The sequence below is a fragment of the Vanacampus margaritifer genome, chromosome 9 (assembly GCF_051991255.1).
Source record: "Vanacampus margaritifer isolate UIUO_Vmar chromosome 9, RoL_Vmar_1.0, whole genome shotgun sequence".
NCBI classification, from domain to species: domain Eukaryota; kingdom Metazoa; phylum Chordata; class Actinopteri; order Syngnathiformes; family Syngnathidae; genus Vanacampus; species Vanacampus margaritifer.
Window position 1 is genome coordinate 4853883 of NC_135440.1, and position 16151 is coordinate 4870033.

Here is a 16151-nt window from a genome sequence, read left to right on the forward strand (position 1 = left end):
ATTGAACATCTATCCAATTTCCACATTTAAAGAAGAGGCGGTTGTACTGCAAGGTCTTGCGTGGCATAGCAGTGTTTGAACGCAGCGCTCCAGAGTTTTGTGGGTGGTGCGTGCAGTAGCCATCTTAGGATGAGACTAGGGGAGGGGTTTAACTGAACCGGGCGTTTTATTTATAGCCAAAATGTATAAATATAAATAGAAAAATAGCCAGCAAAATGTCATAAATTACATCGCCATGGCGTCAAAGGTAAGTTTTAATCATTATATACATATAGTTAACTTTGGAAGGGCTTAAAATACCGCCCTTTAAAATTAAAACAGGTTACCACTTGATCATGTAAGTTTTTTCTGCGCATTTGGCCCATCTCCTGAGGGAGCAGTGAGCAGCAGCAGAGGTCGCACTCGGGTAATCATTTGGTAATGTAAGTGTATCCACAGTTTAATTTAATTGTTATTTATTCTGGTGTTTACAATATGAAGTCATTTACATAAATTCATGTTTGTATTTGATATTAATAATTGAAGATGTCATTTCTGCTTTTATTTTGCATGCATACAAGGTCTCGCGTAATTTTGGAGCGTGCACTTTCATGTCCGGATTTGTACTTCCGGTTCACTAAAGACGAAAAAGAACGATGCAGCTGGCTTACTCTGGTTGGTCTGTTGTAGTGAATCAGGCAGATGCCACGGACTTCCGACTTCCGGGTTTTACACATCAGCGCCGTTTCCGGCCACCGCTGGCCGCGTTCCAACACTCACACCCCCACCCCTGCGCCCCCCAACAGCTATTTGAAATGCTTAGGACAATGAGACAGACACTACACACTCGCAGCCTCGAACCCGTCGACAAGAACTGAGAGACACAAAGGCGGAAGCGCAAGGACTGGGACGCGGCCCACACGGCGCAAACCGGAAACGGAAACGGAAACATAGTTGATGGGTGAAAACCCGGAAGTGGAGGGAGGGAATTGAAAATTAGCCTTTCAGTGCTCATAGCATAGGCCCCACACTGCACCAAATTGGTCTGCATGACTGTCGTCCCAGAAGGAAGCCTCTTCTGAAGATTAAGGACATGGATTACTGGTCATGTGGTCTGATGAGAACAAAATAAACTATTTGGTTGAAATGGTGTCAAGCGTGTGTGCTGCCAACCAGGTGAGGTGCGCAAACACAAGTGCGTCTTGCCTACAGTCAAGCATGGTGAGAGTGCTGGGCGCTACAGTTAATTGAGGGAACCATATGAATGCCAACATCAGCATGTACTGTGACATATTTAAACGGAACGTGATCTGCTCCATCTATTACCTGAGACGCAGGGCAGGATTCCAACATTATAGTGACTCCAAACACAACTCTAAAATGACTACTGACTGGCTAAAGAGGCTGAGAGTAAAGGTGATGGACTGGTCAAGCACGGCTCCTAAACTAAACCCTATAGAACATCTCTGGGGCGTCATTAAATGGAAGTGGGAGTGTCAGGTCTCACACACCTGCCAGCTCAATGATGTCGTCATGGAGGAGTGGAAAAAGATTCCAATGGCAACCTGTGAAGCTCTGTTGAGCTCCATGCCCAAGAGAGTTAGGGCACTACTGGAAATGTTGACACATTGGGCATTTTCCCTCAGGGGTGTAGTCACTTTTGTTGCCAGAAGTTTAGTTATTAATGGCTGTATTTTTTAGTTATTTTGGGAGAACAATAACTTTATACTGTTATATATTCTGTACAATGGCTACTTTTCATTGTGTCAACTGTCAAAGTGTCATTTCTTCAGACTTCAGTGTTGTCCCATGAAAGGATTTAATTAAATATCTGCATAAATGTAAGTACTTACTTTTGTGAGATCTTGCAAAACTCTTGTAAAGGATCCCATGAGATTGTACCTGATGTTGTGGCCAGTAGATTTGAAAAATGGGTAGGCTATGTGTTAGAATTTGCAATTGTAAATATTAGGGATGACAAAAAACGATTTGAATAGGAAAGCTGATACTGATTTAAAAGATGAAGGCATCAAATAGAACCGAATTGTTCAACTTAAAATATGTCGAGATATGGATCAAATTGTCTTTTATTGGAGAGAAATGCCACATTTACAGTAACCTACTGACAAGTTCACTAAGAAAAACTAAATCCCTCATACCCTGTGCAGTTTAATTAATCAAGAGAAGAAAACTCAAGTCACATTTATTTAAATCTCGTAGGAATGTCATCTCAGAACATCTCCCAACAAAAAATATACAGTATACAGGCCATCTGGCAAGTGGAATATTGTTTAATCCGGATTTGAGGAAGAATAACAGATGGCTATCATAATTTATTTTAAAATAACGTGTCCCAGATATTTGCTTCACATACGTATTATGACACTACATTACGGGTAACATGTTTTAAATTTGTTTTGGTACGTTGAGGTAAATTTTCAGGTAATGGTGCTGTTGGTCTAAATTCATTCCAGGTGGATTCATCACACACAGGTCATATTTATTTATCTGTGATGAAAAATTGTAACTTCGTTGCTCATTATTCTCAGTTCTTATATCATGACATACAACATGTGCTGACAAGTTGTTGTATATAAATAAAATAACAAATATAGTGTCCACGCAAATACATGATGAAAATGTGTTGTTAATCTAGGGGCATATTCTCCCGTTCGCTCATAAACCAATTTCTTACACACTTTCAATGCGTGGCGATTCTCCCTTCTCGGCGTCTGACTCCCCCACCTACATAACAGGTGAAAACTCACACAGCCACCAGAGGTGTGACTTGTTGAAATGGGGGGATGTCTGCAAGTCCCGCATTGTGGAGTTCTCTTGAGGCAAGTATATTCCATACAGATCCATTTGGAATAATATTTGGCATTTCAAATGTGAGGGTGACTTGAGGATGGATCGGGAAGTTATATACTAATCGTCAGCAGTGACACGTGCGTACCATCTTAACGGGATAGTTAAGAAGCATGTGTATTATTCACATTCTGAATATAAAAGTAGGGGTGTTAATTTTGAGTTAATTTAAAGTTCGATTAATGACAGCCCCTTACTTGGTAAGCCTGTACTGGGGGAATTTCAGTCGCAACGCAGCAGACACGTCCACGTCAAAATTTAGCAGTACTTTAATAAACTTAATAATAATGCATATATTTGTGGAGACTGGGGTCAAGTAGTATTTTACAATTTTAAAAATGTGCAAAATTTCACAAGTTACTTCTTGTTAAAGATAAAATAGCTCTTAATATGAACAGAAAAATGCACCGAGCTGTCACCAATGTCTTACAAATGCAATACTGCCATCTAGTGTGGCAGAAAAGTGACCTCAACCAACACAAATCAATATCACACTCGTTTTTTACCGTCCAGAACATATTTTTAATTTTAACAAAATTTTATGAATTATTACGAAATTACTGTATCAATAACAACATGATGCAGCCATATTTCTATTAGTTTACCTTTTTCCCCCACTTTTATGTTAAGAGTATGAAAACTTAGAAAAAATATTTTATTGTACATTTTGTGGAACATTTAGAACGGATGTAAAATTTGTGATTAATCAAGAGTTAACTATAAAAGTAATACGATTAATTACGATTAAAAAATTTAATCGGCTGACACCCATAAATAAAAGTAATTTAATCAGAGTGCTGTGCTTGTGACTATATTTGGAGCTCTTCCATTAGTTGAAAAGTGAATCAGCCGGCCGTTGTTTAAGCGTTGATCCGAGCGTGTAGTACTTCGGTGGATTTCACGATTGGAATATGCCACATAAAAACAAATGTTTCAAAATATAACTTACAATTGCCACCATTGGAATGATGCGCTTTCAGAAAAAACTCCAAGGCACGAGACAGCAGCCGCTCGACATGACTTGGCCGAAAATAATAATTAATTGAATCAAAACGTGCAATTTGATGTTTCAACTTCAAGAGGCGCTAGTCCTTAGTATAACCTCCTGATCGAGTAAGAGGAAAGATGCTTACTGGTAAGTCTTTGTGAGAATACGCACAACACCGCTAGATTTGACAGGGGACGCCGTCATTTAAATATCGCTCCACCAAGACTGCGTACATTTCAAGAAGGAGCGTCAATGGGCGAATCTGTGTAGCCAAATAGATGCAGAGCAGCGCCCCATTTCTGACTTAAGTACCCGGGAGAATATGTCCCCTAGTCATTAGACAAAGACAGAACATTAATGTTACTTACAATGGCTTGATTTGTGATCATGATAAAAAAAATACACTTTTTCACAAAATCTCAGCGTTTCAGTCGATATAATACGAAAAAGTCTTCTGATGTTACTTGTAACCACCACAAAAGAATAAGCTCCACTGAAGATCCACCAAATCAACAATTTGAGAAAAAAAACCAAGTCTGGATGAACTGGCTTCATTACCAGTTGGTGGCCTGGATGTTAGACCAGTCCATAAAACTAGTTTTGGACTTAGTTACTGTGCACCAGGGTGACAAAGAGAAATAACGAGCAGAGAGAGATGGCACCAGTCAGCACAGCTTTCACCAACAACACCGTCCAGCTGCCCAAGAGGAAGGCATGGATGAACAATCTGCATGTACAAAGGTGGAAAACAAGTTAAAACATACAAGTGTTCAAAGTACACATACTTAACAATTCATACTACAGGCTACCTGTTTTCCAATTCAAATATAACAGTGCTATTTAAATTAGTCGTATTTTTGAAACCTTTGAATGGTGAATGTTCGGACAGAGTATTCTCACCAGTAACTTTTGTGCCTTAATACTTTGAAAATCAATTTTCTCAAAATCTTTGTCATTCAGAAAAATGCATTTTGGAGTGTACTAAATAATATAATGCATTCCAAGTTAACCATTATCTAAAACAACTCTTTCGAATAGTAAAACCGTTCTTTGCTGTGTTGGGATGGAAATGCATAGAGGAACACAGCATTGATGGACACAAGATCAACTTCCACATGTGGGAAAATCCCAATGAACGGCTCGTCAGATGCTCTCTTCTCTTGTTTCGTGTTAATTCAACAATGAGCATATTGAGGATGCACTTACTCCATTAAGAAGGACTTGTAGACACACAGTGCCAGCAGCACAGTAACAGGGAGCCTGAAGCTCTTGGGAAGGTCATAGCGCGTAAACATCCACACGACTGCTGCCATGGCAATATAATGGACCTGTACACAGACAGAAAGAAAGAGAAATCAAAACATTTTGACAATTTGCTTGTCTGACCACAGAGAGGAACTATCTTTTCACACGTTGCTATGGTTGTAAAATTGAATCAGAGGGAATGTGTTGCCAGTGCTAGCGTGAACAAAAAGAAAGTGACAAAAAGAGAATCCAAGTGGACAAGAACATAAATGACAGACACTCACCAAACTAATATTGGAGTCAAAGCTCATCTGGATATATTTCCAGTCAAACTCGATCCCTCTGGCTCCGACCCAGAGAGGAAGACATCTGCACAACCACAAGCAGACAATTTGATATGAACACTTGCTTGATGAAACTGAACTTTGTGTCTAAATGGCATAAAACCAAGTGATGTCAATTATTGAAAAAAAGGAGAGGAGAGGAGAGGAGGACGTGCTTACCTTGACATTACAAGTTCTGCAGTTGCCCAGCCCATAGCGGCCACCATTATTTTGTATTCTCCTTTGCCGGCATTACGTGACATGACAAGATGGAGGCCCAACAGGTCTGCAAGGTCCACTGTTGCTTTCATAAATTCCTGATACACACATTTACAATATTTTGCATTTGGGTAAACAAAATATTTAAAATATCTTTTGAGTATGGTGCAGTGCAGTGCAGTGCAGTAAAGCGCTAGTTAGTAGCTCATTAACATATTGCCAATAAATCACTTGAATAAGTTTTAATCAAAATAGGGAATTATGACACTATTATTACTATTAACTCTTTTACTGCCAAAGACGTTAAATGACGTTCTGCGAAAACCTACGGAGGAGCACCAAAGACGTTAAAAGACGTCCACCCAGTTTTTTTTTTTGAAACGGGTGCAGGGAAGCCTTGCGGAGCTGTGCTGAAAGTTTCAAGCAGGTCTAGTGAGCCTAATGACTATTTTTGGCCCCTAGAGGGCAGCGATGACTCTCTTTTGACAAGATCGGGTGGGCGTCAGCAGAAGACGTGAGGCGGGGCTAGAGTGTTGAGGGGACAATGGCTGAAAAAGCCATAATGGCGGTTGCAAGCAGCTCACGCTAGAGCCATTTTTTTTCAAAGACGAACAGCATCGACCAACGATAAAGAGCACATTGATGACGATGATGAAGATGATGGTGACTCCGTGGTTGGAAGCATTGACGCGGCAGTAGAAGACGTTAGGCGGAGCTAGATGGAGGAGGAAGCGGACAATGTTGCAAGCAGCTCACAGTTGGGAATTTTCAACGCTAAAGAGCACATTGATGACGACGATGATCATCATCGATGATGATGGTGACTCCGAGGTTGACGGCGAAGTTGGAAGCGTTGACGCGGCGGCTATGACGACATCATAAAGGTTCATGGGCTAGCGATGCTGACACCGGAAAACGCGGAGCACAACCGAGCACGCTCAGGCGGACGTTCAATCGGAAGAGTGCCCCGAGTCCAATGCATATTCATCGGAGGAGTGGGTACAGTCTGCTACTTGCTATTTATTCCCCGGAAAAAAAGGCCGTCAAGAAAGTGTAACGTCTGCACGCGAAACGGACAATGAAAGTGAAAGTAATCTGTTGTGCGAATCCTGCTCCCTCTCCTTGCACGCAAGAGAGCGTTACAAAAAGAAAAACTGTATTTGAAACATCCACATAATTGTAAGTAGTACCACAGTTGCACACATTTGTAAATAGTTTGCAAAATTGTTTTGTCAAATTGTTACACTGTTGAATGGAAATAAACGTATTTTGCAAACTAAAAACACTTTTTCATTGTTGGTGAAAGCGTTTTACAGAAGTAAAGCACTGTTTAGGTGTTTGTGACATCATTCATGGACAAAAAGAAGTGTACAATTCACTAGAGTGCATGAAATAACATCGTTTCACAAAAAGCTCCTTTTCTCCGTTTTTTGTTTCAAAACAGAGCATTTCGGTGAAACTAACCATTTTCTATTGTTGATTACTGAAGAACGGAATAAGGTAGAAACAAACTTTTTTTTTTCTGATGAAAGATGAGAGTTCAATCTTTCATTTGGTAATATGTGTGTTTCATAGTCCCAACACAACATTTTCTGTGGACCTTGAAAGATCAGTCAAAATGCTTAAATCGGCTGGCACTGGCGACATCCCGTTTCTGAAAACGTCTGGCAGTCAAAGAGTTAAATACAGGATATGACATTATGTTTGTAAGGCTTTTTGTTGGTTTGTTGAGCATTTGTTTTGTATTTAGAGTTACATAAATCTAAAAAAGAAGATTTTGCTCCCAAGAGTGAAAACGCTTGCTGTGTAAGCAGTATCAGCAGTATGATGAGAACAGGCAAGTTTAGAATTGCAGCGGGACCTCGAGGTACGAACGTCCCCATTTACAAGCAATTTAACTTTTGCACAAAATTTTCTTGAAAAAATGAATCATTCGCACAGCAGCACATCAAACATTTCTGTTTCAGCAGCTTCAATGCTTCCATTCTTCGCTTGTTTCAAGCTGGGACGCACCCTCTGCGCATCATCGCATTATAAAATTGCCACAATATCATTTTCGTCAGGTCACGAAATTAAAACCAGCACATCTGTTAAAAAGATGAGGTTGTATTCCATGTGTGCAGTACTAGCACCCTCTGGTGGTTAGTTTATTTGTGCAGTTTTATTTTAATTATGAATGTTTTGGCCTTTGCGGCAGTTATTATCCATAAATTACTCAAACCAGAAACTATTTTTTAACATCTCCATCAAAAATCATTACTTTTTGCCCACTTTAGCCAAAACACAGCATTTAGAGTAGACCATGATACTTTGTGCTGCTGAGACAATAGGAGCACACGACAATGACATGTGACATGACATGACATGACAAAGCCTATTTTTTGGTCACAGCCGTTATGTACAAAAACAATTACCCCCCACCCAATATGAGAATTAAAAAACAAACAAAAAAAAACTTCTTTTTTTTTTTAAATATCGGGAGTTTACAGTATTCACATGACATCACCGACCATCATCTATCGACCCGGCAGCCATTTGGTGGGTCAAACTATTTTGTCGCAAACAATTGTGGCCAGCAAGACAACGCAAGGAAATACTAAAGAGTACTCGTGTTGCTTATTACAAGTTACTTTGATTCATTCATTTGATTATTCATTCCGGATTTTCACAAACCGCTTCACAATGGTGCACACGTGTGCCATTCACAGGTGCAAAAATTGGGCAAAAAAAGATGTGAAACGAAGCTTCTAGATCAGTGGTGTCCAAGCCCCTATGCAGCCTTTTTTTCATGTCTCCCTCCTTCAGCGCAGCTGACTCTAATGATCACCTCATAAGCAAGCTTTGCAGAAGCCTGATGACGATCCTGATAATTTTTATTTTTTTATTTTTATTTTCTGGAGAGCTCAGTATTGCTCATTCGGCAATTTTACCTATTTGACATGTCATCATCATTGCTCTCCTTTTTTTATTATTTTTTATATATATAATTTTTTTTGTATTCTTATTTTTTTTTGTATGTGGGTGAATATGTGTATGTGCGTGCGTGCATTCATTAGTTCACCTATAAAATAAAATAAAATAAAAAATCCCATACCGTTTCCCTAAACCGAACACTTCCAGCCAGAGTCGTGAGGCCGTCAGGAAACCCGAGAAAGGACCAAAGAAAAGAAAGGAAAGTGAAATCCAGCACCGACCAAACACCACCCACCAGGCCACCAACCAGAGTCCTTCACCAACCACAAGAGACATCTAAATTTCAACAAATCAGGGTGACCTCAAGAGACCAAAGGAGAGACTGAGGAAAGGAAGGAAGGACAGACGAAGCGGAGTGAGATCCACAGACACCAGCCTCCACCGATTCAATGACCTGAGGAAGATTGTGTCTGAGTTTCGATAGATGCTGGTGTGGTGGATCTGGCGTGCATGAAAATCTCCACCAAAGAGGGGAGCCGTCAACCCCCGCCAGGACAGAGCTAGCGCAACACCTCAGGGTCCCCCAGGCCGCGGCCGGAGAGCAAACCCAGGAGCAGGAGCGCCCCCCACCCCAACGCGGCCTGCGCCCCCAACCCAACGCAGCAGGACGGGGCACTGCAGACCCGCCAGGAACCCCACCGGCCCACAGCTCCCGCTCCCCCCACGACCCCCATCCACCCCAACCCAGCCGCCCCCAAACCCCCAGACACCCCAGTATCTCCACCACCACCACCCCCCAAACAAGTCGCCCCTCCCCCCGACCCCACCCCCACCAACCGGCAGCCCCACAGCCCCCGACCCCCAGATCCCGGGGATCCGCCGCACCCAGGCACTGGCGCCGAAGAGGGGCCGGGCAGCGGAGCATAAGGAACACCGGGGGCATAAGGGGAGATGGGGGCACCGGAGTTCACCAGCTCGCTGACTGGCGAACTCTACCCCTAAACCTTGAATGTGACCCCACCCAGTGTATATACAAGTGTGTGTGTGTGGTGCATTAAAATTGGGAGCAGGTGAACCGGAGCAGAGGGAATTGATATCCCCCTCTGCTCCGATCCACCCGCCTCCCAGGCATGTCAGTGAGTGTATGTGGTGCATTAAAAAAATAAATGGGGGGGACACGGACAGCACTGCTCTATACTGCGGTCTGCCCCAACCAATGCCACCCCCCCCGCCCACACACAGTTGTGTGGTGCATTAAAATTGGAGGGGAGTTGTAGGGCGAAGACGGTGTTTCCACCCTACCCCAACCCCCCCAAAGTGTGTTATGTGCCCTATATGTCTATAAAAGTGTATTGTGCAAAACTAGTGCAGTGAGTTAAGAGGAGCGACCAGCGGGGCCCCTCCCCAACCGGGTGGGGGCGGGAGGCGCACCCGCCCACCAAACCCCCACCAAACCCCCATCCACCCCACCGGGACCCCGGCGGGCATGTGGGACCAGCCCGGCGGGGCGATAGGGCTCGCCCTCCGCATACTGGGCCCGCCCGAGGTGCCAGGAGGTCCACCGGAGCGGGGCGGGCACAACACCAAGGGCCCCCGGAGCGCCGAGACCCGGGCCACGGATGGAGCCCCTGGCCCAGGGGAGGGGTGGAAGGCGGACAGGGGAGGGGGATGGGACGGGGGAAGGAGACGACAAGAAGGGCAGGAGGCAGCGGCAGGGCCGCAGAGAGAGGGGGAGAGGAGGAGGAAGGGTGACGAGGGAGAAGGGACAGGGAGGTGGAGGACGGGCGGGGAGAGACGAGGAGGGAGAGGCAGCAAGGGGGAGGAAGGGGGAGGGGAGAGGGGACCACGGGGCACCCCGGCGGCCCACAGGCCCCGAACCGCGTCGCCGGGCCCAGAGCAACGGATCATGCCGGGGAGGCGCCGCCCCGGACACCAGGGAGAGCCCCGCAACGCAGCACCCCCCCCAAGAGACCCAGGGAACGGCCAAGACGCAGCCGCCACCCAGCAGCCAACAGAGGGGCAGACCCGCCCACGCCCAGCCAGGGGGGGACAGCACCTATAGAATGAACTCCCTGGCATGCAGTGAATCCGAATATTAACCCTTAGTGCCCATTGGAGGTAAATCTGCTCGATCCTGTTGGCAGCAACTGGTTTCCTGACTATAAAAACACAACCATTAGTTACAAATTGCCAAATACAGAAACATCAATGTAAGTTATCATGATGTGGTGGCTCTCGCTAACAGGCAGAATTAAGGAACCAGAATTAGGTTAAGATATTCTATATACGTAGACCATGTTTCTATAAATTTTGATATTTGGTTTTTATTTGAGGCAGATATTTTTTCCATTAAAATGTGATTTATGAGGAGGTTAGACCATTGGTCGATATTCAGTTTGTTTATTTTTCCAGTTAACAAGGATTTTTTTTTTGCGATAGTAAGGGCTACAAGTGTAGATTGAAATTGTTTATGTGGTAAGTCAGTTGTGGTTAGGTCGCCTAGCAAACACAAGTTTGGAGGTAAAGGTATCCTACAGTCCAAGATAGCGGAAAGTTTTTCAAAGATTTTAGTCCAGAAATACATAACCGGAGTACATAACCATAAAGCATGAAAATAAGTGTCTGTAGTGTTTTGTAAACACTGGAGACAAATGTCGGAGTCTGAGAGTCCCATTTTCTTAATCATATATTGAGTATTGTATGTTCTATGAATAATTTTATATTGGATAAGTTGTAAATTTGTGTGTTTTGTCATTTTAAATGCGTTTTCACAAACTTGAATCCAAAATCATTCATGAATCAGGTGTGTTAGTGGAAAGAATCATGGAAAACAGGCTGGATAGTAGCTCTCGAGGAGTACTATAGTAGAGTAGAGTAGTATTCACACGACGTCATTTGCCCCACATTGTACTGTACGCCGTTCACGGGTCCATGGAATGTCGAATGGGAACGGACAAGGGTGTCTGGAATTCCCAAATAACCTTGCCTTCGTCTCTCACAAAGAGCACACACACAATTATGACCTAATTACGCGACGACGACGCAAAACGAACTTTTATCCCAATCGCCAATTTTGACATTTTCATTGTTAACATGGTGTTTAAATAGTACATCGGTGCGTGATATGTAAAGAAGGTGGAACTCTGAGTCACGTTAGCATCTAGAGGGTTGGCAACTAGCTCCTCCGTAGCAGGACGCAGCAGCATGCTGACAGTTCAACCATTTTCCTTTTCTTCAGTGAATAAGTTCCAAACAGTAAATAGCGATTAAGACATCCTCTTTCCCCTCCTACATTTAAATTAGCCGCGTAGTGTGTGGAGGACTCGACTCTCTCTCTCTCGATATGTTTTTACATTACACACAGCATGAAATTTAAGACCTCACCTATATATTAAAATGCAATACTTTTTCAAGAACTTTTATGGTGGTACTTCGAAATTAATAAATTCAATGCGTGAAAGCAATGCCAGTTTAGTGTAGGGACTATAAAGAGTAAACATGCAGTCCCCATGGGGACTTGTTTATGAGGTGCACCCCGTCTCATTTTGAAAATGACTGAAATCTTTACCCATGCACTAAAGTTGCACTGAAGAGTTTAAAATGTTAATATTAAAAGCTTTTTGTACATTATGTATGCACCAGCAATGCCCAGATGAGTAAAAAGAGCCCTGACTTTTTAACCGTGATTGCGCCTATTAGCTTGTATCTTCCCTTTGCGTTCGGGTTAACCCTAACCCTAACCCTAAGTGTGTTCGGGTGGGGAGGGATGGAGTGGTGAATGGTGACGTCATGCTCATCCCAGCAGACATTTAGTGTTAGCGTACGACACAAATTGGGGTGGAAACTGGAAAAATAAAAATAAGACAAAAGGGCCGGCTTCGAGCACAGCCTAAACTCCACCTCAGACTCTAAGAAATCTGGAGTTTATTCGAGCGCACGTATTCGCACTCGCACCCTGCACAAGCTTGAAACAGGCTGCAGTTACACTTAAGGCCAGAGGTGGCAGTCATGAGTAAAAAAAAAAAAAGGTGACAAACCCCATAAAGCACCTTTAGCGATAATGAGAATGTGAATAAAATTCCCTTATTTCAAAATTTTAACCACAAAATGGAGAACAGAAATGTAACTTATTTTTAGGGCTGGAATGGATTCATTGCATTTCTATTCATTTCATTGGGGAACATTTCAGGTTACAAACGGGATCACAAAACCAATTAAGTCTTTATGTAGGCCTAATTGTTGAAACCTTTGCTTTCAATCTCATCTTTGTGCAAATGTACCTAATGTTGCGGCTAGTGAGTACTGAGTACGATATCACTTTGGCACTTACCCCTACAAAATCATAAACTCCAGCTCCTCCTTCCCAGGTGGGGAAAAAAGTTGCAAGGAACAACATCTGGCAAACACAATTATAGTAAAAACCATTAGCACCAGTGTTCTCATGGATCTCATGTGCTCATTAAATACATTTTCGGTGGCATCTAGCTCAGTGGTTATCAACCTTTTAGAGGTCCCCCTGCATATTTGTGACCCTGAGTCAATGTAGTCAAATTATTAGCTTTAGCTAAAAGCATTCTTAAGAAATTATTGGTGTACACCCACTAAAATGTTATGTCATATTTATATAATGTCATAATTTGAAAATAATGCAGATCATGTTAAGTTTGCATAACTTAACAGTGTCATGCAGTAACTTTAACAATTCAAATGGGAGCAAGATCTTTTAAATTCTGTATAATAAATTACACTTGCAAAACAAATTTAATTACTGAAGGGGAAAAAGTCCTGATGACCTCTGTAGTTTAAGTAGCTTAAGGTTTCAGTCACACCTGAGTAAAACAATACTATTTATCGAAATGTCATAGGAGTTTTTGAAAAGAATTACACTGCTGACCATTGGGGGTCCTGGGACTGCTGGTTGAGAAACACTGATCTAGCTGACGTGAGAGTTTATAACACGTTTTCCTCAGTTAGCTCCAAGATGAATGCCAAATTATAGTGTATACTCACTTTGCAGAGCTGGACAAAAAGGTAGGTAGCGCCAGCCTGGACACACCTCCAGAATGCGTTGTACTCAGAACTAACAATCGGACGCACAGAATGAAGAAGATGATACGTTATTACACAATGACAAAAGCCTGAAAATGAAAAGCAAGTTTGATTGTTGTCTTAAAAATTATATTAAAATAAAGCCAATAATAGCTTGTTAACATTAGGCTAATTAGGTGCGGCCATTTGCACAATACTAAGAGGATTTTACAGAACCATACAAAGGTCTGACATTACTATGCTGATTAGCAGACCATTTTGTTTCTATTACAAGGAATTGAAATGCGAAAAGAGCATGTCTAACTACCAAACATGATTGTAAATAGCAACTGATGTTTCAATATGGGTAAATTGTATAATATAGGTATGTGAAGAAATGCTTGATGACGTGGTCAAAGGCCAAAAAACACTTGGACATTGATGCTGTGAAAGATGAGTTGACTTATCTTTTGATATTTGAATGTCAACTGTCTACATTTGCATGGCATTCTATCAACCACGAAAGAAGTTGCCCAGGCTATTTGATGAATGTATGAAATAAAGTAAGGGAAATGCGCCAGTGACTCAGTCACTCACCATCACCCACTGTTTGTGGATAATTCAACACATCTTGAAATGGCTCCAGAGGCCAAATTATGCCTCATAATGCTCACTTCATACACCTCTTAAGAAGTGGGATATTTTTTTTAACAGAAAAAAAGAACGTTTACTGAATAAATACTTTTTGATGAGTCTAATATTGCCAATAATCATCATGGTGTCATCCAAGCTGGGAAGGTCATAAAAGACTTATTAACTACTAAACTGCATCTCAATAGTTATTTATTTTTATTTTCCTAGCTCTTTCCCAATGTAACAAGTTTGAGTGGAGAAACTTGAATTTTCTTTTCACATACCTATAGAATAAACAAACTTTTATTGTAAACGTGTTATGGGTGTATTAAGTATAGTTGCAGATTTAAAATACAGTAAATACTTACAGCCCGCTGCACTTGTATGTTATAAAGTAAGGGAAATACGCCAAAGCAAAGCAATTTCCAAAATGAAAGAGAGTCATGACGGCAGGTCAAATAATCCGTTGGCCTGTAGAAATATTTTAAAACAAAAGAAAATAAAGTATTAGTCCATACGACATACTTGCAAGGACATTCGCCACGTTTGCCCACACCACTGGACTGATTGTGAATATTAGAATTAAAAATTTATTTTTCACGCGGTAGGGAATTTTGGTTGGAGAAGGCACCTTAATACTACACGGACAAATCCATTCAGCCACATAGATTGACACAGTGCACGATATACATGATACACACATATATCCACCTCAATGTATTCACAAACATTTAGCATGTAAATATGTTGGTGGTACAAAATGTAATATTGGGACGACGTTACTTACAACAAAAATGAGGGAGAAGCAGAATGTCGTGCGGTACCGAATGACAACCGGAAGTTAGTGTCGTTCTACATTAAAACCCCTCCGACTGAGTTTCCGCTGGGACTCAAGGAATGGCAATAAATCACCACCAGATAGAGCCTTGGCTGGTCGTGCAGTGTCCTCATGCACACCAAGACGCCGCCTCCCCCACCATCATTATATTGCATATACATGGCAGGGCCGTGGGCCAGTGGCATAAACAGTCGTATGCGGTTGTTTCGGGCCACATTAATGGCATTTATTGTTTAAGAAATATGTTTGTGTGCGATCATTCACGAAGCGTCAGTCCGCCACCGGAAGTGGCGCGTTTTTGAGTTTCTAAATAATAGCAAAAACGGAAACTATGTGCTGTAACTGACACAAGATGCAACCAGAGCCGCCCATCATCCGTCGTTCGTAGTGGGACCCATTTTGCGCCAGGAAACTCACTGCAACATCTGTCCATTGTGAGGGAAGGCTCGACATGTACTTACTCATCCTGCAAAAGGGATTCCCTCCACATGTGATCCCTTCTCAAAGTTTCTTCTTTCCCCCCATGTTTTTTCTTTTTTTTGGGGGGGGGGGGGGGGGGGTCCTGGTCTTTTTGAGGGGTTTAGATCAGAGAATGTTGCAGCAACGGCAATGATCTACACTACAGTACCAGATGATGACCATTTAGACGGTGGACAAGAAGAACTGAACCAAAATGGTAATTATACTATATGAAGTGCATTAGTTAATAGCTTATTCCACTGTCTGTATTTGAGTGTGTCACAATGGTATAGCATCCTGGAAAAATGCTGCCACCTCCTTCCAGAGACCAAGAAGGATGTCCATGCATGACAAGTTAGCCTTGGAATTTCATTAGCAGGAAATAAAATATATGAAAGAACAGCATAACAGAGAAATAAGAATTTGAATTGAATATTAAATTAGAAAAAAGAGCTGTTCCAATTAAGATGTATGAGAAAGATGTGTAATGAAATAAATTGTGATTTTTTTTTTCTCTTTCTCAAGTTTATTTTGGTCACCACGACTTATGGTTTAGTTTATCATTTACATTTTCAGCACATAATCTATATATGTTGTACATCAAAAACACAATGAAGGCAAAAACAAGCCATAATCATTTCATGGTTTTAAAAAATCT

The 16151-nt window shown here is 42.0% G+C and overlaps 1 protein-coding gene across 1 annotated transcript; it reads right to left on the reverse strand.

The window, feature by feature from the left end:
- Nucleotides 1–2166: 2166 nt before the first annotated feature.
- On the reverse strand, nt 2167–15137 carry tmem147 (transmembrane protein 147). The gene is made up of 8 exons (XM_077576293.1): nt 14984–15137; nt 14565–14667; nt 13546–13615; nt 12866–12931; nt 5584–5720; nt 5365–5449; nt 5042–5163; nt 2167–4562 (listed from the first exon to the last, which is right to left on the reverse strand). The coding sequence occupies exons 2-8, from the start codon at nt 14639–14641 to the stop codon at nt 4442–4444; spliced, it is 678 nt and encodes a 225-aa protein (XP_077432419.1). The 5' UTR covers nt 14642–14667; nt 14984–15137; the 3' UTR covers nt 2167–4441.
- Between the last annotated feature and the right edge of the window lie 1014 nt (nt 15138–16151).